This window comes from Rhipicephalus microplus, chromosome 9, assembly GCF_043290135.1.
Source record: "Rhipicephalus microplus isolate Deutch F79 chromosome 9, USDA_Rmic, whole genome shotgun sequence".
Taxonomy (NCBI): domain Eukaryota; kingdom Metazoa; phylum Arthropoda; class Arachnida; order Ixodida; family Ixodidae; genus Rhipicephalus; species Rhipicephalus microplus.
In genome coordinates this window covers 90,604,761-90,631,544 of record NC_134708.1, presented here as the reverse complement: position 1 = coordinate 90,631,544, position 26,784 = coordinate 90,604,761, and the positions used below count along the sequence as shown (strand labels likewise).

The 26,784-nt window shown below is 43.3% G+C and overlaps 2 protein-coding genes across 2 annotated transcripts in view; one reads left to right on the top strand and one right to left on the bottom strand.

Moving 5' to 3' along the window:
* Nucleotides 1–26,784, bottom strand: part of LOC119163154 (uncharacterized) — a 511,564-nt gene that overhangs the window by 55,734 nt on the left and 429,046 nt on the right. The gene's annotated exons all lie outside the window — the stretch shown is intronic.
* On the top strand, nt 21,452–25,352 carry LOC142771994 (uncharacterized). The gene is made up of 4 exons (XM_075874053.1): nt 21,452–22,525; nt 23,060–23,316; nt 23,909–24,031; nt 24,582–25,352. The coding sequence occupies exons 2-4, from the start codon at nt 23,178–23,180 to the stop codon at nt 24,746–24,748; spliced, it is 429 nt and encodes a 142-aa protein (XP_075730168.1). The 5' UTR covers nt 21,452–22,525; nt 23,060–23,177; the 3' UTR covers nt 24,749–25,352.

The window sequence follows — 26,784 nt, the reverse complement described above, 5'->3', positions numbered from 1 at the left end:
CTAAAACATGTGCTCGAGAAACAAAAATACTCCCCACATGTAATTGATGACGGTGTTCAAAAAGCGAGAAAACTAAAGCGTGAAGACTTACTTGTGATGCGACCACTGCAAGAAGACCCACAACGAACAAACCTCTGCTTGACGTACGGCACAAACTTCTCAAATATAAACAAAAACCTTAAACGACATTACAACATTCTGGAACAAAGTGAACGTCTGAAACACGCATTCCCATTCGCTCCAGGCGTCGTTTACCGACGACCACGTAACCTCAAGACACACTTGTCCACTCTCAAATTAATACATCACCCCCAAATAATTCATGCCGACCTTGTTTAAAGCCACGATGTCTGGTATGTAAGGCAATGCGAGAAACACACAAAGCAACCAGCACACAATCCCAGTTTTCGATTAACATACGAGGAAACCTAACATGCGATTCCTTTATTCTGGTATACCCACTCGAATGCAACGTGTGTAGTATGCAGTACATCTGACAAACAGAAACACCATTTAGGATTCGCTTCAATAATCACAAAGCGCATGCGAAATCAGCCCCAAGTCTACCAAAACATCTCAATCTTCCCGACCATAAATTCGACAAACTATCAGTAACGCTCTTAGAGACGGGATTTAAATCAAATCGAAAACGTGAACAACGAGAGTCATACCTTATCCGCCGATTTAACACCCTGGATAAAGGAATAAATGAAAATCCTGGTACACTTGCAGCAATTAAAGCATTAGAAAACAATAACGGCAATAAAGAAAATAGTAACTGAGTTAACGGCACTGCAGCTGCGAAGGGCACTAGACAACTCAAAACAACGCCAAGTGTGACACTCTTCCCAAGTACAGCTGTCGTCTGTTTTTAGTTTTTACTTTATACCCAATCAATTGTGCCAAGCATGACATGCCCAACAGCAACCATGTACACAGTCGGGAGGCCCCTACTGCACGCGTACTGCAGAAGCGGGCAAGGAATTCACATTGCGCCCGCTTGCCAGCCTCTGCGGAAACGAAGGGTCAGAATCTTATACAGATCCTGACCCTTGGTTGGATCACGCATGCGTCAACGGAGGGCCATATCTGCTAATCTTTTGACCTCAGCCATGGTAATCATCGCATGGACAGCGCCGTAAAGATGAACGAAAATTCCTGCTGTTTTACGGAGCCACCTTCACTGGAACCGCCCATCCTACCTGCTGACTTCCACGTCACCTTCCGGGGAGCGTCATCGACGGAGAAGCTTATAAATTCGCCGGCTTGGTCCTGCAGCTCCAGTGGGCAGGGTGGCAGCGCGTCTGCAACTATGCGCTCCAAGCCTTTTCTGTTTCTTATACAGGTTAGTTATTTACCTGGAGATAAATCATTTAAAAGTAATAATGTTTTTCTCGTGCTGCTACCTTGCCCACAATGTCTAGAGCGTATTGTTGTGATTTGCCTGCACTTACTGGATTTATTATCCCTCTGTGATGACGTTGAGTCGAATCCTGGACCCAAGGGATCTAGTGAGTCTGTGCGTGGCAAAGAATCATCATCAGAAAACTTAAGTGATCGCAGCCTACTTCTCGAGGTACTCGCGGGCCAAAAAGAGTTGATGAAGCGAATGGACACAATTGACAGTTCACAAAAAGACATAACAAACACATTAGCTCAATTTAAAGATCGACTAGAATCATTGGAATGCGGTTTAGAATATCTATCAGTATGCCAAACCAAGGTTGCTGATGTTGAGTTGCACGTAAGCACGATGAAAAGCGCCATTACTTCCAAAGCAGAAAAAGTAGATGACCTTGAAAATCGTAGTCGGAGGAACAACATTATCATTCATGGTGTCTCTGAACCTCAAGATGAAACACTGCCATCGCTTACTTCACGCATAACTGATGACTTCTTTAAGGGCAAGTTAGACTTAAATGTAACCGGAATCGAAAGATGCCATCGGCTTGGCTCAAAGCGGCCTAATAAAACAAGACCTGTAATCGTCAAATTAATAGATTATCGCGAAAAACTGGAAATTTTGAGAAACTGTGTGAAACCTAAAGACTCGGGCTTATATGTAACTGAGGACTTTTCACAAAAGGTGCGTCAGGCCAGGAAGAATCTATGGGACAGCAAAGTTGTAAACAGGGAACGAAATGAACGTGTTAAACTACTCTTCGATAAGGTGTCTGTGAATGGAAAGCTGTTCGTTTGGGACGAGGCCAAGAATGATATGGTTGCCCTTCCCAGGTACGTGCCAAAGTGACAGGAAAGCCCGCGTTCATTGAAACTGTTAAATGTGAATTGCCGTAGCATTCTGAACAAAGAGCTCTATTTTGAACACCTGATAGCACTTCACGACCCCGACGTAGTCGCACTCACAGAAACATGGCTTCATGACGGTGTCTATGACAGCGAAATTGCGCCTTCGGGGTTCAACGTGTACAGAAGGGATCGTGGTTTGAGAGGGGGCGGAGTTGCGTTGCTGGTTAAAAATATTTACAGGATAGCACGCATGCCTGATGCCCCTGGCGTTGAGGCTTTATTTTGTAAGCTTGTCGATAGAAAAGTAAGCCTTGTTATTAGAGTAGTGTATAGGCCCCCTGCCTCATGATTAATATGTGGGGTTTAACGTCCCAAAAGCACTATATGATTATGAGAGACGCCGTAGTGGAGGGCTCCGGAAATTTAGACCACCTGGGGTTCTTTAACGTGCACCCAAATCTGAGCACACGGGCCTACAACATTTCCGCCTCCATCGGAAATGCAGCCGCCGCAGCCGGGATTCGAACCCGCGCCCTGCGGGTCAGCACCGAGTACCTTAGCCACTAGACCACAATGGCGGGGCAGGCCCCCTTCCTCAATCACTAAGGTTTTAGAACAATTACAGCTGTATATTTCGTCTTAAACAAATCAAACTACCAAGCTTATTTCATGTGGAGACTTCAACCTTCCAGGAATCAACTGGTTTTCGTTTAACGCAGGAAGTTCTGATCCCATTAACGATGAAGTGGTTATCGACATTGCCTTCCGTTTTGATTTAACGCAACTAGTTAGTGATTGCACTCGTGTGCAAGATAACAGTAAATTTATTCTTGATCTTGTCTTTGTGAATGGTAATATTTCCGGAAAAGTTGACTGCGAAGTGGTTACAGGTATTTGAGATCACATGGCAGTCTTGGTTGAGCTTCACTCGCTGAAGTACAAAATGATGTTAAATACACACGTGTGCCAGTATTTCATTCTTCCGACGATGCATCCGTCATAGACAGACTGGAGATAGCCTACGACGAACTTTGCGAAAGTGTTAATCTGGGCTTGAGTGATGTTAACGCTCTGTGGTTAAAGTATAAGAACACTGCGCATGCGTGCGTACACCTTTTTGTTCCTTTCAAGAAAATAAAGGCACATATGTCGAAACCCTGGATTACACGAGATATAATTCACATTAGGAGAAAAATTAATCGTCTTCAGAAATCACTAAAAAAGCACACGAGTATCACAACACGTTCTCTGATCCGCGATCTGTCTCGACAACTAAAAGATAAGATGAAGATCAAACAACGCAGTTTTTACGATGTAAAGTTAACTCACATGATGGAGGATTCGCCGTCTCATTTTTGGCATTTTATAAGGCCAAAGTCATCCAATAGAGACACGTTTGTTATAAATAACGTTTGCACATCAGATGAAACAGAAATAGCCAATGCATTTAACGAACACTTCGCATCTGTTTTTACTTGTGATGACAAAACCATCCCCATTTTTAGCAAGTTCAAAGACCTGCCTCCCATTGAAAATCTGGAAGTCACAGAAGCTGGCGTATTTGAATTATTACAGAATTTGAATGTGAGAAAATCTTGTGGCCCAGATGACTTACGAAATGCCTTTTTAAAGAGATATGCTGAATGGTCCTCAAAATTTTGGACAATTATTTTTAATGAATCGTTATCCAGAGGTGTCCTGCCTGAGGATTGGAAATTCTCTAAAATTAAGCCTTTATTCAAACTTGGAGATAAACAGTTGGTTGGTAATTATCGCCCAATAGCTCTGACTTGTACATGCTGCAAGTTATTGGAACACATAATACATAAACACATTTCCTGCTTTTTGGAGTCGCACTCAGTACTTTCACCAGCTCAGCATGGTTTTAGGCGTGGGTTTTCCACAGTAACACAATTGGTTGAAATTGTCCATGACTTCGCACTAGCCATAAATAAGCAGTCACAGATAGATGCTGTTTTTTTAGACTTCGCGAAGGCCTTCGACAAAATCTCTCATTCCAGACTACTTATGAAATTTTGGGCAGTATTAAAAAACCGACAGCTTTGTTAATGGATACAAGCATACCTGGGATCTCGAAAACAGTATGTTGTTTTTAATGAACATTTCTCAAAAAAGCTGCCTGTAGATTCGGGTGTCCCCCAGGGATCAGTTTTAGGACCGTTATTTTTCCTTCTTTTTATAAATGACATGGTGAATGATTGTGGCATTAAAATAAGACTATATGCCGACGATTGTGTTTTGTATAGTGAGATAAATTCAACTTCAGATCAAAATGCACTGAGTTTTGAATTAGATAAAGTGATGCGTTGGTTCAGGACGTGGCAGATGGCTGTGAATTACGACAAATGCGCTGTAACGACCATAAGTAACAAGAAAAATCCTCTTTTATATACATATACAGTAGATCGTTAATCATTACATCGTGTCAATGAGTTTAAATATCTAGGTCTTATTATAACTGATAAAATTCACTGGGATAGTCATATCACAGCTATTTCTAATAAGGCATTGTCTAAACTTCATTTTTTAAGGAGGTCTCTCAAGAGAGCATCTACCATCTGTAAGCTCGCCACTTTCAAAGCATTAAACCTGCCAATTTTAGAATATGCAAGTATTATTTGGGACCCGTTTACACAGAAGAACACACGTAAGTTGAATAGAGTTCAGAGTAAGGCTGTACGATTTATTTTTAACAGTTACAGTCCATCATCTATTACTCAGTTACTTCGCCAAGCAGGCTTAAAAAAATTTACAGTTAGAAATAAAATCGCTCGCCTTAAGTTCATGTTTAAAATTGTCAAGGGTAAGTTACAGAGCCGAACGTGTGACTACATTTCTTTTTCCAGCGGTTATTCCACAAGGCTACGACATCCCTACACATTAGTGCCATTTAAATGCAAGAATAATGTTTTTAAATACTCTTTTTTCCCCGAACTGTAACAGAATGGAATAAACTTGATAAAGACGTAGTAATGGTAGTTGACTGTGATACATTTCAGGCTCTCCTGCAATGGTAACCCTGATGTATTTTGTATTACGAAAGGCTTGTTTGCATTTTTTTTCGCGTTGATATTGCCAGTTGAATTTGTTGTATTGTCTGAATTTGTTGTATTTGTTAAGAAACCTTGTTATATGTTTTGTACCACCCTGCTAGAGCCCCTATCATTGGGGTTAGCAGTATTAGAAATAAAAATAAATAAATGAATAAATACGCGGCACCCCTCTTTCTACGACAAAATGTTGACGGGCGCTGAGTAGTTAAAGGCTTAAACTTTTTAAAAAAGCTCTTTTTGCCCCACACTGAACCGCCAGAGCCAGGAGGCGCCGTCTGGTCGGGAAGAAAGCGTTAGTGAAAGGAAGCATACACAGACCGCAGAGAGAAGAAAGGTGAAAAGGAGAAAGGGGAGAGAGATTAGGGGAAAAGTGAAGAAAGAGTGGTAGGGGGCGCCCCGGGAGGAGTCCACGTTGTACTCTATTTATCTTTTTTCCCTTCTTTTTTTCTTTTTTTCCTTTTTCTATTTCTCTCTCCCCCCTCTGATTTGAGATTGTATAAAGCTAAACACCAACAAGCTGTACCTTCAATCCTGATGAAGGCCATACTCTAGGCTGAAACGTCGAAATAAACCACGTTGTTACCGCTCACAGAGGATGAACTTGACTACATGCAACGCTACGGCCACTCAACCACTCTATATATATATATATATATATATATATATATATATATATATATATATATATATATATATATATATATATATATATATATATATATATATATATATATATAAATATATATATATATATATATATATATATATATATATATATATATATATGTATATATATATATGTGAGAAAAACATACATTGAAGGACTCGCTTTTCCATGTTTGGGAGGATAGCTGCTGTGGTAACTCAGTGGTAGAGCATCGAACGCATAATTCGAAGGTTATATATATTTATAACTATATATAATGCATAATTATATATATATATAATATATTATATAATATATAAATATATATAACGCAAATATATATATACGCATAATTCGAAGGATATATATATATATATATACATATATATATATATAGATATAAGGTCTAAAAACAATAGGGCCAAGGAAAGTATAGGGGAAGTAAATAGACCGAAATGTGAAAAAAGAAAAGAAAGCGGGTAAAAAGACAACTTGCCGTGCGCAGCTATCGAACCTCACACACACACATACACACACATATATATATCTGTGTGTGTATGTGTGTGTGTTTGTGTGTGTGTGAGAGTGTGTGTGTGTGCGTGTGTGTGTGTGTTTGTGTGCGTGTGTGTGTACTGGCCGATTTATAGCCCCACCGCGGTAATCTAGTGCCTAAGAAATTCCGACTGTGGTGACTTCATTTTCGATGGAGGCCAAATTGCTGTGGGACCGTGTGCTCAGGTTTGTCTGCACGTTAAAGAACCCCAGTTCGTCGAAATTTCAGGAGCCCTCAACTACGGTATCTTTAATAATCATTGCGTGCTTTTGGAACGCTAAACCCCACATACCCCTGAATAAATGGCAGAAATATATTTATTTTTATTAGGGACGGTTAGGCTGCAGCTATTGAAAGTCATTTTCTGCAGTGGAAGGAAGCAAGAAAAAGGAGAAGGCCAGGAAGTTAACCAGAAAGACATCCGGTTGGCTACCCTACACTGGGGGATTAGGGAAGGAGACAAGAAAGATGAGACAGAGGGAAGAGAAGGAAAAGAAAAAGGAGAGACTGACAGTACTTTCACTGCAGCATGTAGAACTACACCACATGTCAGAGGCATTCACACAAACCAGTCTTTCTCAAGAAACACAGCAGGGCTTTCACTGCCTTGTGGGATGTCGAGAGATGAGGTTGAGCACCTGCACAAAAATAAGCCGATTATCCAGGTGCAGCATTGCGCTGGCAAGTACGTGTTTGTCTGAGGCAAATAAAGGACAGTGGCACAGCAGGTGTTCGATGTTTTCATCGGTGCCGCAAGCATCGCATGCCGCACTGTTAGTCATTTCGAGTATCGTGGTATAAGCTTTCGTGAAAGCAACTCCCAGCCAAAGGCGATAAAGAAGCGAAGCTTTACATCAATGTAGGCTGCGTGGAGGCCGGAGTTGTAGTGAAGGGTCAAGCTCGTGCAGTCTTGTTCGTCCCATGCTTGGTGTGTTCCAATCAGTCAGTTGGAGACTGCAGGTCATTTGACGAATCGGCCTCGCCGCGTCCGCTCTTGAAAGCGGAACTGGAACGCTGTTTGTTTCTTTATAGAACGTACGATCAGCATGATCTGCAGAATCATTTCCACTTATACCACAATGCCTAGGTAAGCATTGAAAGACGATATCGTGGCCTTTCTGTATTAAACGCTGGTGAAGCTTCACGATTTGGTAGGTGAAATGGTCGTGACATCCGCGTCGGAGAACTTACCGCAGGTACTGTAACGCTGGTTTTGAGTCAGAAATAAAGCACGGTCCATTTATTTGGTATTTCTTCAGAAAATTTGAGTTTCAGTGCACTACGCAAAGCCTCGAGTTCTGCCATTGTGGACCTTGTCGTATGCGAAGGCCTAAAACGCCGAGTTACCCTTTGTATTGGTATAACCACTGCTCCACCTGAACTAGACGGTGTACTCGAGCCATCTATGTAAATGTGCACGTGGGTACTGTAGTATTGTTCCAGTAGGAATAGACTCAGTTTTTTCAGGGCATGTGTCGATAAGCCCGATTTTCGCCGCATTCCTGGAATCATTAAGCAAACTAGCGGCCGGCTGAAGCTCCAAGGAGGAAGCAGTGGCTTTGATGCAGGTGCGTACGCCTTAGTAAACGTTGAACGATGCTTGCAGACAGTGGTACTGTATGTCGTGCGGGACCTTTCAGCAGTGAGGCTCACCAGGAGGTGGGAAGGGGTCCTGGCGTAATGCCTGAGCTGCATGCGCATTGTCTCGGTAATAATATGCGTCTTTATTGAGTGATCTTGAGCGATGGAATTTGTTTCAGCCGTTGAAGCACTGCGGGGTAATCCAAGGCATATCTTAAGTGCTTGGGCTAGAATGCACTGTATTTTGCGCAGGTGTGCCTCGATGGTGTTAAACATTGCAGGTAAGCTATACCGTAAGAATCCAATAAACAACACTCTAGAAAAGTAGCATAGATGATATGGGCACTCGCTAATTCTTTCCTGCAAGAAATTTGAACATGTGACATGTTACGATCAGCTGTTTCTTCACATAGTTCATGTTTGGAGTTCACGACAGGTTTCTCTCTATTATGATTCCCCAAAATCTGTGGCTTCTGCTGAACGATATGTGTTCTTCATTAATCGATATGCTGTAAGCAGACATTTGTTTCCGCGTGAATGCTACCACTGCACATTTTCTGCAGGACACATCGAGACCTTGTTCACGAAGGTAGCATGACGTCGTTGTAGCAGCCTTCTGAAGGTGGGCGCGAAGCTGAGGCCTTGTCACACCTTATGTCCAAATGCAGATGTCATCAGCGTAGAGGTAAAGTTCTACAGTGGCACAGGGGCTCGACTAGTCCAATGAGAGTTAGAGTGAAAGGTGTAGGGCTTAGCATTCCTCCCTATGAAACTCCTCGGCTGCTGCAATAATCACGTGTTGGGCCATTCGCCGTCATCACCTAGAATGATCTTAGCTGTAAGTATAGCTGTACACCCATATATATATATATATATATATATATATATATATATATATATATATATATATATATATATATCTTCCCACCAAGACTTACTCTTCTCAAAGCATTAAGGATGGCTTCATGGATGACATTGTCGTAAGCCCCCTAATGTCTAGAAACAGGGTGGCGCACAGTCTCTCACAGGCTTTCTGGTGTTCAACCTATGTCACCAGCTAAACAACGTTGTCGATTGATAAATGGCTGTGCCTGAATCCGGTCATAGATGTTGGATAGATTTTGTAGAGCTCCAAATACCACTTCATTCATGTTATAATGACTCGTTCTATTGTTTTTCACACACAACTGGCAAGCGCGTTAGGATGGTATGAGGCAACATCCAAAAGATTTACCAGCCTTTAGAAGTGGAATAAGGCGACTTGACTTCCATTTTTGGGGAACCGGGCCAGTCTGCAAGGAGTCGTTGTATAGGTGTAACAGGGCCTTTCGAGCTTCATCTCAAAGATTACAAAGGGCGCGATAGGTAATGCCGTCCGGTCCGGGTGCTGAACAACGTCTGCACAGTGCGAGTGCTACCTCTAGCTCATCCACAGAAAACTGGCATTCTATACGTGGATCACGTGAGGGTGGTGGTTTGTCTAGTGTTTCCATTCTTGATTTCGTGAAATTAGAATCACCAGCAATTATTATACAGAAACATTCTGCGACATCAATCCCTCTGCATTGTAGGTGAAGTCCCAGAGATGTAAAGGGATATCGCTGACTAAAGGTTGCGCTAAGACTCCGGACAGTTCGCCATATCATGGATAGGGGTTTTCGTTGAACCATCGACTAGCAGAAGGAAGTTTACCGTTACCAAGCCTGTTTGTCTATGTGCCACTACATTTGCTTTTGAATGCGTCTTGGCAGCCTCAAATCATCAAAGCACTTTGTCCGTCGTTACCTACGTTCTGCATAACGACGTACTGCGCGAAGTTTCTTGAGATCAATGTTGAAATCGGTGCGCTTGTGACTAGTCAAAATTGAACGCGTGGTATTCTGCAGGACATCCTTTATGAAGTATTCTAGGTTATACGATGAGCTGTCGGTAAAGCAGTCTTTCATTAACACTTTGAATTTCGGCCAATCGGTGTATTTGAGGTCTTTTGAAGACTTGGCGCTGGTTAAACCTTTTATCCACATGTAAGTTGGAATATGATCGCTACCCCACGTCTCCAGATCCCAAAATCAGTGCAATTTCCTGGTAAGTGAGTAAGAAAGCAATGTAAGGTCCAGGCAGCTGCTAAAGGCTAATCCACGTCATTATGTAGGGCTCCCCACATAAAAACGCAGAGTTCATACTCCGAGACTAAGGACACCGATTTTCTTCCTTTGGAGTTGACCCTGGAGCTTCCCCATAAGAAGTGGTGGGTATTAAAGTTTCCAATGATCACCCATGGGCTTGAAATTGATGTCAGAATACCGTGTAAGCGCTCGTTGTCAAGGCGACCTTATGGAGATATAAGTAATCTCCGAAAATCCTGAAAGTAACCCCATCCTTCTCCATAGTAAGGCACACATATTGATTCTCTTCATCAGGCGAGACTGTGTGGTGAACTTAAGTGAGGTCACGGCGCATGAATACAATAACCTTGCTGCATTATCCGTGAGTAGAGGACATAAAGCACTCACCATACGGTTTGATTGAAGCAGACACGTTGAGCTCGCAAATCACAATACCAACTGTCTAAAGCCAGACATGCGCGACTGAAGTTCTCTGGCGTTCCACTGAAAGACAGATGAATTCTTGACTTCCACTCGAAACGACGCTGCCTCACTGGCCATGGTTTCACCCTAGAGCTGCAAGCACCGGACTCAGGGTGTCCAGCACTTGCAATGCGGTCTGCCCAGACAAAGTCTTCATATTGCTCCGTAGGACATGCATGGCACTCATCAGCGATTGCAGCAAGCTCATAACTTGATCTTCATTCGTCGCATCACTGCTTAGAGGAGTCGTCGAGGGCGGCGGGACTAGATGCAACGCGGAAGTTGGTTGACTTCGTGGAAGTGAGCACCACTGTTCGGAAGGTGCGACTGCTGCCCCTTTCTTCTGTTTGGCAGTATCCGTATTCATTGAGTTCGGTGTTTGTGGGTCAGCCACTTTGTAGAGGATGGCATCTCTCTATCGGTAGAGCAGTCTTTTCGTGATGGTCTTCGCCCTTGACGCCATCGTACCTTATACCACAATGCCTAGGTAAGCATTGAAAGACGATATCGTGGCCTTTCTGTATTAAACGCTGGTGAAGCTTCACGATTTGGTAGGTGAAATGGTCGTGACATCCGCGTCGGAGAACTTACCGCAGGTACTGTAACGCTGGTTTTGAGTCAGAAATAAAGCACGGTCCATTTATTTGGTATTTCTTCAGAAAATTTGAGTTTCAGTGCACTACGCAAAGCCTCGAGTTCTGCCATTGTGGACCTTGTCGTATGCGAAGGCCTAAAACGCCGAGTTACCCTTTGTATTGGTATAACCACTGCTCCACCTGAACTAGACGGTGTACTCGAGCCATCTATGTAAATGTGCACGTGGGTACTGTAGTATTGTTCCAGTAGGAATAGACTCAGTTTTTTCAGGGCATGTGTCGATAAGCCCGATTTTCGCCGCATTCCTGGAATCATTAAGTAAACTAGCGGCCGGCTGAAGCTCCAAGGAGGAAGCAGTGGCTTTGATGCAGGTGCGTACGCCTTAGTAAACGTTGAACGATGCTTGCAGACAGTGGTACTGTATGTCGTGCGGGACCTTTCAGCAGTGAGGCTCACCAGGAGGTGGGAAGGGGTCCTGGCGTAATGCCTGAGCTGCATGCGCATTGTCTCGGTAATAATATGCGTCTTTATTGAGTGATCTTGAGCGATGGAATTTGTTTCAGCCGTTGAAGCACTGCGGGGTAATCCAAGGCATATCTTAAGTGCTTGGGCTAGAATGCACTGTATTTTGCGCAGGTGTGCCTCGATGGTGTTAAACATTGCAGGTAAGCTATACCGTAAGAATCCAATAAACAACACTCTAGAAAAGTAGCATAGATGATATGGGCACTCGCTAATTCTTTCCTGCAAGAAATTTGAACATGTGACATGTTACGATCAGCTGTTTCTTCACATAGTTCATGTTTGGAGTTCACGACAGGTTTCTCTCTATTATGATTCCCCAAAATCTGTGGCTTCTGCTGAACGATATGTGTTCTTCATTAATCGATATGCTGTAAGCAGACATTTGTTTCCGCGTGAATGCTACCACTGCACATTTTCTGCAGGACACATCGAGACCTTGTTCACGAAGGTAGCATGACGTCGTTGTAGCAGCCTTCTGAAGGTGGGCGCGAAGCTGAGGCCTTGTCACACCTTATGTCCAAATGCAGATGTCATCAGCGTAGAGGTAAAGTTCTACAGTGGCACAGGGGCTCGACTAGTCCAATGAGAGTTAGAGTGAAAGGTGTAGGGCTTAGCATTCCTCCCTATGAAACTCCTCGGCTGCTGCAATAATCACGTGTTGGGCCATTCGCCGTCATCACCTAGAATGATCTTAGCTGTAAGTATAGCTGTACACCCATATATATATATATATATATATATATATATATATATATCTTCCCACCAAGACTTACTCTTCTCAAAGCATTAAGGATGGCTTCATGGATGACATTGTCGTAAGCCCCCTAATGTCTAGAAACAGGGTGGCGCACAGTCTCTCACAGGCTTTCTGGTGTTCAACCTATGTCACCAGCTAAACAACGTTGTCGATTGATAAATGGCTGTGCCTGAATCCGGTCATAGATGTTGGATAGATTTTGTAGAGCTCCAAATACCACTTCATTCATGTTATAATGACTCGTTCTATTGTTTTTCACACACAACTGGCAAGCGCGTTAGGATGGTATGAGGCAACATCCAAAAGATTTACCAGCCTTTAGAAGTGGAATAAGGCGACTTGACTTCCATTTTTGGGGAACCGGGCCAGTCTGCAAGGAGTCGTTGTATAGGTGTAACAGGGCCTTTCGAGCTTCATCTCAAAGATTACAAAGGGCGCGATAGGTAATGCCGTCCGGTCCGGGTGCTGAACAACGTCTGCACAGTGCGAGTGCTACCTCTAGCTCATCCACAGAAAACTGGCATTCTATACGTGGATCACGTGAGGGTGGTGGTTTGTCTAGTGTTTCCATTCTTGATTTCGTGAAATTAGAATCACCAGCAATTATTATACAGAAACATTCTGCGACATCAATCCCTCTGCATTGTAGGTGAAGTCCCAGAGATGTAAAGGGATATCGCTGACTAAAGGTTGCGCTAAGACTCCGGACAGTTCGCCATATCATGGATAGGGGTTTTCGTTGAACCATCGACTAGCAGAAGGAAGTTTACCGTTACCAAGCCTGTTTGTCTATGTGCCACTACATTTGCTTTTGAATGCGTCTTGGCAGCCTCAAATCATCAAAGCACTTTGTCCGTCGTTACCTACGTTCTGCATAACGACGTACTGCGCGAAGTTTCTTGAGATCAATGTTGAAATCGATGCGCTTGTGACTAGTCAAAATTGAACGCGTGGTATTCTGCAGGACATCCTTTATGAAGTATTCTAGGTTATACGATGAGCTGTCGGTAAAGCAGTCTTTCATTAACACTTTGAATTTCGGCCAATCGGTGTATTTGAGGTCTTTTGAAGACTTGGCGCTGGTTAAACCTTTTATCCACATGTAAGTTGGAATATGATCGCTACCCCACGTCTCCAGATCCCAAAATCAGTGCAATTTCCTGGTAAGTGAGTAAGAAAGCAATGTAAGGTCCAGGCAGCTGCTAAAGGCTAATCCACGTCATTATGTAGGGCTCCCCACATAAAAACGCAGAGTTCATACTCCGAGACTAAGGACACCGATTTTCTTCCTTTGGAGTTGACCCTGGAGCTTCCCCATAAGAAGTGGTGGGTATTAAAGTTTCCAATGATCACCCATGGGCTTGAAATTGATGTCAGAATACCGTGTAAGCGCTCGTTGTCAAGGCGACCTTATGGAGATATAAGTAATCTCCGAAAATCCTGAAAGTAACCCCATCCTTCTCCATAGTAAGGCACACATATTGATTCTCTTCATCAGGCGAGACTGTGTGGTGAACTTAAGTGAGGTCACGGCGCATGAATACAATAACCTTGCTGCATTATCCGTGAGTAGAGGACATAAAGCACTCACCATACGGTTTGATTGAAGCAGACACGTTGAGCTCGCAAATCACAATACCAACTGTCTAAAGCCAGACATGCGCGACTGAAGTTCTCTGGCGTTCCACTGAAAGACAGATGAATTCTTGACTTCCACTCGAAACGACGCTGCCTCACTGGCCATGGTTTCACCCTAGAGCTGCAAGCACCGGACTCAGGGTGTCCAGCACTTGCAATGCGGTCTGCCCAGACAAAGTCTTCATATTGCTCCGTAGGACATGCATGGCACTCATCAGCGATTGCAGCAAGCTCATAACTTGATCTTCATTCGTCGCATCACTGCTTAGAGGAGTCGTCGAGGGCGGCGGGACTAGATGCAACGCGGAAGTTGGTTGACTTCGTGGAAGTGAGCACCACTGTTCGGAAGGTGCGACTGCTGCCCCTTTCTTCTGTTTGGCAGTATCCGTATTCATTGAGTTCGGTGTTTGTGGGTCAGCCACTTTGTAGAGGATGGCATCTCTCTATCGGTAGAGCAGTCTTTTCGTGATGGTCTTCGCCCTTGACGCCATCGTCGGCGAAGTGTAGTGGCAGCTTCCTTATGCGTTGAATTGACCCGCACCCTACGCCTGAGTACCCCGTGCTTGTTTCGCACCCGCGGGTAATCTTTGGATCAGGCTTCACGAGCGCCGTGGCAGTTTAGACAGTGTAACACGGTAGCACCGCAGGCGTCTTTTGAGTGAGATTCAGCGCTTTGCGGACACACACTGTTCTCACAGACACCTTTCACGTGTCCCATCTTTAAATACTTGTAGCATTGCAGTGTCTTCGGTACGTATGGACGTACTGAGTGGAGAACATGGCCAACTTTTACATGCGAGTGAAGGCTGTCTCTCTCGAACACAAGCCTAAAGCAGCGTGGGTTGCCAAGCCTGGTGATGTGCGTGGTGCGAGTGCCTTCTGTAGCTGGTTCTTTTAATGTTGGCAGGTCATTAGCTGGGATGGAAAGATCCGCATCATAAATGACGCTTACAGTGTTATTACAATTTGTAGCGACCATTGACCGAACGTTAACGTTGCCGATTTCTGTTATGTTACGAAGGCTTTGCAGCGCGCTACAGTCATAACGTCTACGGCAAGTACATCCTTCCGTGCATTGATCCTTGCGACTTTGATCTCAATCAGCGTGGTTACCTCGAGAAGCACAGAAAAAACTTGCCTGTCGAGGAGTCGCAAGTTGGACGCAGGGTCTTCGGGCATGAACAGCATGGTGTGCGGCCAGCGCTGTGGTGCAGTCTTAACAGCGAAAACACTTGCCGACGACGCCGTCAGCAGCAGTCTTCGTTTTGTAGTTCGATTCATGACGACCGTGAAGTCATCATCCGATGAATCGAAGCCATTCGAGTACAAATCGGTTGCCTCGCTGTCCGTGTTGCTCGACGCGTTGCCACGCTTACTGGACGACGAAGCCCGGCGTGACGGGTGCACGCCAGGAACATTCTCAGGTGTGTCTTGAAGCATCACCGCAAAGTAGGCAGCGGTAGTTCGCAGGATTTGCAGGAAAGCAAAATGAAGATACTGAGACACGGGCACAAGCGTTCTGTGAGAATCACTTGGTCATTGTCCTTTTTTGCATTGTGCTGCCAGAATTGTCTGTGTGTTCATTATTTGAACTGAACGTTGTTGAGTACTGTTGTTGTTGAGTATTGGCAAAGGACTTCTTAGTGAAGCAAAGGCACTTCGAAAATTGTTGTCCATATGTCTGTCTACACGCTTACATCTTTGCACACTAGTGGCTCTTTACATTTACCATCGTACAGGCCAAACTAGGAGTAGGTAGACGTGAGAGCACAACCAACACTATTTGCAGCTAGTGAAGTGAATAATGCGGCACCCTCGCAGCGCACGTCTTGTAAGACTTCTCACCAACCATGTGACGCCCACACCATGACCTATCTTGTACGGCTGTGCGCCACAAGTACAACTAAGTGTGTATTAGTGCATACAGTCGTAATATTGAATGAACTCGTGTGGCAAAAAATACAGTGCCGCCTTTCGCGGTGGTATTGAAGGGCAAATGATCCCCATGAAGTGAATAAAATTCAGCGCTCGGGCCATATTCGAAGCGAGCTCTTTAGAATGGCAGACAATCATGCTACTACGCATATATGGATGAATGAATTGATGCGAAACTTCATTGATAGTTATGAGGTGCACTATTCAGCATGCATGGTGGCGTTTTAATGTTGGCACCATTAGGCCAAACCCAACCCCTACAGAGCCTCGTCAATACTGCCAGCAGCTTCAGAAAAAGATCATACATAAAAATTGTGTCAGGACACGTAACGTACAGCTGTTGAGACAGTGTGCACTAATGAACGACAAAGCCCAATGGCATCCATTTCAAGATCTTTTATAGAAAACAATAAGAACTTTGAAAGCAGTGGTGATGCACATTTTATATAGACAGATCAGTGGCTCTTCGACACTATAGAAACGCTGCGGAGATATTTATTCATTTATTTTTTATTTATTTACACTCATGCCCATAGCCCATTCAGGCATTACAGTGACCCCGCCCTGGTGGTCTAACAGCTACGGCTCTGGGCTGCTGACCCACAGGTCGCTGGATTGATTCCCGGTGGCAGCGCCTGCATTTTCTTTGGAGGTGCAAATGCCGTAGGCCCGAGTGCTTATGTTTGGCTGCAGGTTAAAAAACCCCAGTTGTTCGAAAATTTCCGGGGCCCTCTGCTATGGCGTCACTCATAATCATATGTTGGTTTTGGGACGTTAAACTCCACATAATAGTAATAATATTAATAATAATAATATTAATAATATTAATGATATAATAATATTAATAATAATAATAATAATAATAATAATAATAATAATAATAATAATAATAATAATAATAATAATAATAATAATAATAATATTAATTATTATTATTATTATTATTATCATTATAACTTAGTATTATTATTATTATTATTACTATTATTATTACTATTAGGTATTTCAGTTGGGGAGCATGCGTAAAAGAGGGTCTCTGCGACCCTTTGGGGATAGTCTTTATTTAGCACCGAACGCGTGTTGTAAAAAATGAGGAAATGTATAGGCGTGCGCAGAATTTTTCACCAGTGGGAGCACGAGGTTACACCGCAGCACCCCCCCCCCCCCCTTGCTCCGTCTTTCTACCGACGCGCGTCTACTGATGTCCTTGTGTCCATAAGGCAGTGCGGATACAAGATATCATCTTAAACGTTTATTTCAAGAATATAAAAATTTAACCAACACAATATTTTATTGGGCAGTTCTTCTGCTTTCCTGTACAGCATTGGCAAAGAAAGGAAGTTTCTGTGCAGCTGAGACATCAATGTTGCAACACCCATATAAACAATATCAATTTGTTGTAAACCGCAGAAAGGTATCGCACATCGACTTTCAATGACAACACTAAAAAAGAGAAATTCTTCCTCGGTTTGACTTGGTTATTACAAGCAATGCAGTACACCAACCAGCCAAACACATGCGTGTACATTGAAGAGGGAGAAGTTTTCATACAGTGTCCCCACCATCCACAGAGATAACGAAAACGCAATCCAAAACACAACGTAAAGGTAATGCCTAAAGCACTAGAATACCGGAAACTGAGAAATACACAACACAGCAAGGCTGCAGTATTAGGCCACCCAGGCTTGGTCGTTTTTCACATGCCAAGTTGTTTGACGACCTAATTATTGCCATTAGCTTGAACGAATGGAATAACCTATGCTCGTTTATCGCCCATCTAACCGAAGTCACTACTTTTATAGCTGCTGTTGAATGGGGTGCATACTCACTCTTAGCAAAATTTTTCCCCACTCTTGTTTCGCTTACACTGTGTATAAACTTACGCACTGTCTTTGATAACGCCTTCAGTCCCTGAAGGTGAAGCAACAAAGCAATATAGTGCATATTTATTTCATCGCTAGTCGGTTTGTTTTCCACATTTATATGCAGTTAAAATGACAGAGCATAAAAAATGTTTGTGCCTGTTGTAAAATGACGCCACAAGATCTACGAACTTGGATAATTTCGTCACCCTGTTCGAGGCAGCGGGTGCCGTGGGCGCACAAAGGCGATAGCGTGTCAGCCATCGTGGTCGCCATGGTAGCCGCACAGGACGTTACAGCACTAAATGCATGCAGCATTTCCTGCTGTTGTGCTGCATATTGTGGTATCAATAAAACTTGTAATGACCACAATAAGGTCTGTTTGGCTAGCTCAATAACATACGAGAGCTTAATTTCTCGAAGACATTTTTGACCACCATGGCTACCACCACTAGACCACAACTAGACCACCACCCACCATGGTGGTCTAGTGGCTAAAGTACTCGGCTGCTGACCAGCAGGTGACGGGATCGAATCCCGGCTGCGTTTCTGATGGAGGCGGAAATGTTTTAGGCCCATGAGCTCAGATTTGGGTGCGGGTTAAAGAACCTCGAGGTAGTCGAAATTTCCGAAGTCCTCCACTACGGCATCTCTCATAATCATGTAATGGTTTTGGGACGTTAAACCCCACATATCAATTAATCACTCAATCACATTTCCAATAAATAACTTAGCAGGTGCAGCACCCACCCTTTTTTGCATCAAGCAGTGGATCCCGTGCGTGTGCAGAACATACTAATTAACAACTTATGAACTGCAAACACAACCAGAGATGATGAAAATGATCGTTCTTATGGTGCTTACGCGTCGCGGTGCTCCTGATGCTGCAGCCTCGTCGGTTGACTCCAAGACTCCCTTGCAGCAGCAGGAACGTCAGCCTGCTGATAAGTGTCTAAGCGTACCGCTTCAACCCGTATGTATTTATTACGCTGGCTATTTTGCAATGATTCGTACTATAATTCTGCGCAGACGTTTTGCACTCATTGTGTGCTTAATGATCTTCCGCGCTTTTGACTGAATGCAATTCATTTTTTGTGATTATCAGTTAGCAGGGCACGGGTTCGCATCCCGGCTGCGGCGGCTGCATTTCCGATGGAGGCGGAAATGTTGTAGGCCCGTGTGCTCAGATTTGGGTGCATGTCAAAGAACCCCAGGTGGTCTAAATTTCCGGAGCCCTCCACTACGGCGTCTCTCATAATCATATAGTGGTTTTGGGACGTTAACCCCACATATCAATCAATCAATCAATCAATCGTGCTTATCAGTTAGTCTCTTGTTTTTTTTTTTACTGAAAGGGCACCCAACTGAGATTTCATTTCATTATTTTATGTGATTTTCAATTATCTTTTTCCTACACTATTTACATGTTCCACAACATTGTCGAAATCCGCTAAAGGTACCACCAATAAGCAATCGAAGACTTTATCGGTGCCACTCAAAACCTCGCAATATAACGTGCTCACATTATAGTGTGCTTACTTCTTGAAAGGGGATCTCTGTCACGCAACTCAGGCATAGTGTCACTCTAAATTGGAGATCACGGCCCCTGTAACCTGGTGCATGACTCCTTCAGTGCTCCTGAAAATATACAGCTATGTAGAAGAACATCACCCAGAGCCTGCGATGGTTGCCCACCTTCGCACCTCATTGACCGCAGCGGCGTCGTGACAGCCATCGTAGGCCTGTCCCCCCCCCCCCCATTCCTGCCAAATATCAATTTTCTTGTGCATGGGTCCTTCCACGTTCAGCGCATCCACCAGCTTCTGCCGGAAACGTCGACGGTCGGCGAAAATAAAGTGCACTCCCAACTCGACAACTCTCGAAACTACATGTGAATGCTACTCCATAAAAGCCACTACAATCGCGAGCTAGTCTTCAGGGGCCGGATTCACAAAACTCACTTACGAAAACATTTTTGCGCAAGAGAAATTTTGTTGCGTAAGTCAATTCACGAAACTAAAAAACGTCATAAGAGGCCATCGTTGTCACATCGGCCGCTGCAAATAAAGTGCGCTGTGACTGCCCGGGAACATGTCAGCGATAGTGATGCAGTTGCTATATTTGCTTACGTCACCGAAAAGTGCTCGTAAGTGGATTCACGAAGCGAAATTGTGCGTAAAAACAGCATGGCTGAGAGAAAATCCTAAGAGTGGTCCGGACCACACTTAGGAACAATGTGGCTACTTAGAACCTGCTGCCGTGGCGGTATACTTTGGTGCCCTGGCTGGTTTTGAGTTAATTCACGGCCATTAAGGGCTGCCTGATGACTGCTGGTGCGTTTTTATTTCTTTCGGCACTTTGAGCTTCGCGTGTTGTTTCCTTTGTACGCAGTGGATGGTGTTGACAACCACCATCGTCCAATAAGTTCGAAGTCGCAGTAATTGAAGAATTCTATTGGGCGTCAATGGCATAAAACTACGCATGTAAAGATTTGTGGTTGGATGAAAACCAATGTGATACGTGAATGCTCGGTGCATTCGAACGCGGCATGGCATAGGATCAACCTTATTTGTTATGTTGTTGTGTTGCGCCCATCTCATCCAATTAAAAGTGCGACTCGAGATCCTTGCCTCATTGGTGGAAATTACCACCAAAGAGGTTAATGGGAGCACATTCTTTGCACGCTATTGGAAATAAAAATGAGAGAAAGTTTTCAGTGAGTGGTTCATAAAGTTTGTGCTCTAGTGTACTTTCATTGGCTCTAACTGTCCAATGGTTGCGATCTCTGAAATACAGCTGTCGATACACTTTGGGACGATCTGGAACAAAGCGTACTTTGTAAACCAAAGCCTATTAGGGGTGCGCGTGATTACGCATGGAACTACAAACAAATCATGCATCTTCACCCTCACTGTTCAGACACTGATATGGACCGTGATAATATGGCAAGCAATCGGAATGAAATGACCCTAGTAACTTTGTATGACACCAAAAATATGCAAACCCTCACGATTCTGGAGCAAACCTTGACTGAATTCATCCCTGCGTCAAATACCAGCTATTTAACTTGGCGCACGAACATCATTCAAAGATAGAGCGAGCCACTGGCATGTATTTTGTGCGATGCAGCGACCACTTGACCTGAGAATAATAGCGTTGCGAAGGCGAATCCTCTGTCGCATGCTCTGATTGAAGCAGACGACAAACGCGAGCAGACGACGGCTTGGCCGACAGGCACAGCTTGTGATTGGTTGTGAAGCAATACCCTCTACATCAGCTCACTCCGTGACGTTGCCAAATCACTTCTTTCATCTGGCACGCCTGTCCTGTTCGTCATATCACCCCCCTCGCTCATCAAAGAAATTTTTTTCACGCCGTGAAAATAGTGCAAGTACTTTCTAAGAGCTCTCTTATGTGCTGCGCAATTGTCGAAAACAACATGGCGTCGTAAACAGCATATCGGTCGGTGCGACTTTCAGCAAACGCTTCTCGCACGAGTTACTTCAGCGTTCGACCGGATGTGTTGTGATTACAGCAGCTCTTTCGGTGTGGGTAAGCAGTGCGGAAAGCTGTGGCAGTGCAATGGTGTACGGTGAAGCGCAGCGAAGCCTGTGCGTTGGTGTGGTTATCAAGCGGGGATTGGCATCGAAGTATCGACGGCAACTAGCGCTCGAGAAGCCTGCAATGTGTGTTTGTGTGCCGGTAACAGTTCGTTCGCTTGACTTTAGAGTCTCTCAGTTGGGTGCTGTGCGACATTTCGGATTGACAGCGTTTTGACACGTTACTTGAGTGACCCCAAGTACGTACGGAAACGTGTGAACTACGCGCTCGGTTCTTGCTTCGCCACTAGTTAGCCCGTACGCTTCTATTTACTTGAGAGCAATGTACTGTTCGGGAGTGAAACGATGTTCGTTGTGAACAGTGGTGCTGTGTGACGTTCCAAGACTTCTGAACAAGCTGTGCTCGTGTGACCAAAAATTGAAAGACAGCGTTGATAACTGTTTTGCCCTGCGAAGTTGTGGTGAGGTAGCTTGGCGCTTTTGTTTGTTAAGTCGTCACTTCTCCTTTTTGTGATAACCATAGTCCTAGCGCTGTGATGTGATCAACCAAAACTGCGAGATGCTACTTTCTGTTGGGGATCGTGTTACTTTGGAAGCTCGCCTAGACTATTCTTCGGTAACAACTTGAGAGTTCTATGTGGCAGCGAGAGCCCGTGAACGTCAAGCTTCCCTCCGGCCCCCAGAAAAACCAAAGATTTCACCGGTGCCTTGCTTTGGATGAAGCTGTAGGCCAATATCGCCTAACTACAGGTTTCCGAGTTCGTCTGGCCATCGTTTTGCACGGCACTAGAGCCTTGACAACAGCCGGTCATGGCCAGTTCTTACACTTTATCAATGGACGTGCACGCCTGGCCAGCCCTTCATTGCTGTCATTGGCAGCTTCCAGTCTGCAGATGCCCTTTGCCTGTTGGCCGTACTTGGTTCCTCATGACACCGACGGCTACTAAATGCTGCCTTCGGTGAGTTCAACTTGCAGAACTAAATTTCCCCGGTACTATATTTCACGCAGTTCTATAACGTGTGCAAGTTTTTAAGCCCATCAGATGTAATGTTTCTCTATGGTAAGTTGAAGCATGAAAAATTTACTACTACTGTTATATACATACATATATTATGGAGCAAATACATAAAAAGTTTTTTGTGATTTGATACAAGTGAGTTTTTGTTTGATTATGAGGTTGGGCCTGTCGATTGACCACGTTTGATAGTTGGAAAGTTAATGTGAATTTATTTTTCAGGAGCCAGGTTGCACTTGAAAAATTTATGTTATTTTGGAAAATTAGTTCTTTAGACGATTACCACTGTGGTAGTACTGTACTTCAGTAGGACATATATATTGTGATACGTAAATTTTACATGAGGCTTCAGTTTATTTCAAAGTGATTATAGCAGATTTTGGTCACATTAACGAAGTGATAGCTTTCTCAAATAAGTATTAGAAGTGAGTGATTTTAATGATTCTTTTTAAATATCTCGTTTTTGGCTCTTCACAGATCGCAGAGATTGGTTTGTTAAGGTCCTGTGATGCATCGGTTGCACATTCTGGCACATCACTCCTCATCATAACTTGGAGCACCTGTACAAGAATAGGAAGGGCACGTTCTCCTAACTATGCAAGCCTATGTCACTGCTGGGACTGGTATCGTTCAGCGTATGTGGCATGGAAGCATGCATGGCAGCCTCATCTGGAAGGACTGCGATCTGTTTGGGAGCTTCGAGGGCACGAAACTGCCTAACGGCTGGCTGCAAGGTTAGTTTTTCTTTATTACATACGATTACGTGAACACCACTTACTGCGCACAAATTGAAAACCCAAGCATGGTTGCTTTCAGTGGATACCTGTAATATTCTTACACATAATTCTTATTCAACATTTATAGAACTAAATTGCAAGATAATTGAGAATGTTGAAAGCTGAAAGCCTGCAGCTTATGAATGAAACTTCAATAATCTGAGACTCAAAAGCTTGTGCTTTGAAACGAGCACAAATACTTTGATTCCTTATTGAGCTCTGGAGCTTGTGACTCCCTCTGTGGATCAAGTTCTCTGGAAGGAAATAGCGAGTGGGTGAAAATTGCCTCACTGTTCACAACTTGCAAGGAGAAAGACCTATTGAAGAAGCTCCCATGATATAGGGCCAGTAACTGCATCTTTTACCTAATGTAGCGTTTTCTCTCTCAGTGCTGTTGCTTGTGTTTCAGCTGAACATGTTCATCACGATTGCATAGTGATATATATTTTTCTACAAATTGTACCTGACCTAAGTATGCATTGTTGATCTCTAAAGGTGACGTTCAGTGTGTTTCAAAGCCATGGCTTCTCATTTCTCTGTCTGTGGCTAGCCTATTTCAGCAGCAGAGCGATGCAGCTTGCACACATGCAATCCAAGTCATGGAGCGCTCCTTTGGTGTTCTGCGCAGGACGCAGCATATCCATCCGACAGGACACTGGTATCAACAATAATGGTGAGTGTTGGTGGCACCTGTAGGAGCCCGTTGTGTTTGTTGCGTATGATTATTTCCCCTGATGAAGTGCATTTTTGAAAGGTTTTCTTCATTCATAATAACAGATGTCAGCAACAAGCACACTCATAATCCACGACTTCTTTGTGTCTTCTAGACTGCCCATTTGCTCCTATACGCAGAACGGTGAGCTGGCTATGTTAGACAGCCTTAAAGTTATGAACATTGGCTGTTGTGTTGTAATAGAGTCTAACTTGTGTTTCTTAGTGAACTTATTTGTGGTCTGCTTCTCGCACCTAGTGTAAAGTCAAAATAGAAGGAACTTTTTTGGCTTTTTACGTCTGGCAGAAGTTTCATGCCTTCATCTATAACATTGTAGTTTTGCTCTTGTATCATATTAAATATATTTTCAGTCTTCACTGTTTGTGTGTGTGTGTGTTGAGGCTTGTCATTGGCTTCAGAAAACACAATATCTGTAAATATGAGCACATAATTGACAACTATACACTCTTTCATGTAGCATGGTTGTAACAATGATCTGTATTTTTCTAAGTTCCAGCAGTAACAAGGGGTTCGGTGCTCCACGGTCATGTACAGTGTATCAAGAACAGAGCACAGAAGACCAACAAGTATAAAGGGACTGCCAGTGACTGTTCTCCTGCTCAAAGTTTACAACAGCAGAAAGAGCACATAGTGATGTCAGGAGCAGCTGCTGCTTAACTTCTTAGCAGTGCATTATTCAGCAGTTCATTTGCTTGCATTCGAAATTATTCAGATTTTGCATGGAAGATACCAAACTATGACACTAGTTTAAAGGCTGCTGTAGTTTTAGTGGGCAAATATTTTTGAGCTGAAGTTTTTAACATGTGTGTTAAGTGCCTGCGTGCCTCTTCATTTACATGCCAGAAATCACAGCATCCATGGTCGCCAATGGTAACTGTGTTTGCATTCTTTGTAGTACAAGAAGTAAAGCCATGGATGCAGTAATCATGCACTTAGTCGATGTAATCCTTCAGTGTACACTCATTTGTATAGCACCAATGATGCCATGAGTGTATAAGCTCTGGGAAGTGAATCTATGTGGATTATTTTATTTGGAAGGAAGAGGATCATCACTACTCCTAGTATATTTTAACAGTAGATTTTAGTGCTTGGGTATTATCCCACTGCCTGTCCGTCCTTCAACAGTCTACTTATCTACTGTGTAAGTGTAACTTTTTTAATGTATACCTTGCTCGGATAGGTTTGTTCTTAATGTAATGCAAGTGACTTATCATCTATGCAGCTCTACTAAGACTAGAAATAAAAGTATTTATTTTTATAAGTAGCTATAGCATGCATTCACTTGTGTTTTTCTAGGAGCCTGTACAATTATTTAGCTCTGCAAAAGTGCTGGTATACTGTAATATTGAATCTGGCATCTTAAAATAGTTTGTTAGTGGAAGTAAGAATGTGTTTACAACCAATATTACTATCCTCAGATGAACTGTGAAAACTCTGTGGAAATTTATTTACATTTTTTTAACCTTGTGAAGGCAAATGTTGTTATGTTCTTTTATTGTGGTCCCTGTTTCATGCAAATGACACATAATTACTTTGCAGTGGCATAGTATTAGTTGTTATTTTACACATATGTGCTGAGCAACATCGCAGTTGAGGCCAGCAGCAAGACATACATGCAGTGCACTGGAGCATCACCTCACATAGTGTACAGTCTTTGCCCACCAGTAAACTCAATATTTTTCAAGCAGACTAATAGACAGCTGTATGGGATCTGTGTTGATGTGCAAACTTTGAAGTCTTCTTGATGAGTGTTTTTCATCATTTTTGTCGAAGTGAAGTAGCTACCCAAGGCCACAACTGGTGGGAATGTGGTGATTTCCTCTCTCCAAAAGCACTCTTACCAGCTGCCTCAATGTTAGCATGGGGTGAATTCACGAACTGGAAAAATAATTGGTCTTTGTTTTCTTGGCCTAAAGAGTCACTTCCACCGTTGAGCCAGCACGATGCGCCAGAATAGAAACCTTTAGCTAAGTAAAGTTGATTCTACTTTTGAGAAGTGTTTTGGGGAAACAAAATGGCACCTATAGCTGTCAATATAAACACTGTTTGCACCAAGGAGCTTAGTAGCTTATAATTGTATTATTCATGTATTGTCTAGAATTTACTCGCGCTGTGCCAACTTTCAGCCCAAGTGTCCTAAGATGCTTTGTTAGTGGGTTGTGAATGAGCCAAGCTATGTAAATAAACAGAGTGATATTGCAGACATGTACAAAATATTGATGCACAGCCCTTTTCTTTAGCATGACATTGTCGAGGGCTTTATTCTTGTGTTTTTTTTTATAAAAAACTGCTTGTCACTGGGCAGCAGCGGAAAACTATGCATCAAGCTTTTGCGAGATGGTTCGAGAAACACCGTGTTCAGACATAACAGTGCCGGTGGATTTCTCTCGTAAGTTACTTTCTGTAGTATATTCAAAATGAGTGTATTAGAATTGTTGTTTTATAGCCATTCATATTAATATTTACACCTGAGTGTATGTATGTATGTATGGGTGTACATATGTATATGTGTGTGTGCGTATATGTAAGTATGTATGTATGTATGTATGTATGTATGTATGCATGTATGTATGTATGTATGTATGTATGTATGTGTGTATCTTTTAAATGAGAATCCGTTTATCATTGGTGAGTAAGTTCGGTAATGATTTGGCTGAATTTGTTTCTAGTTATTTCTCTTATGAGCCATTATA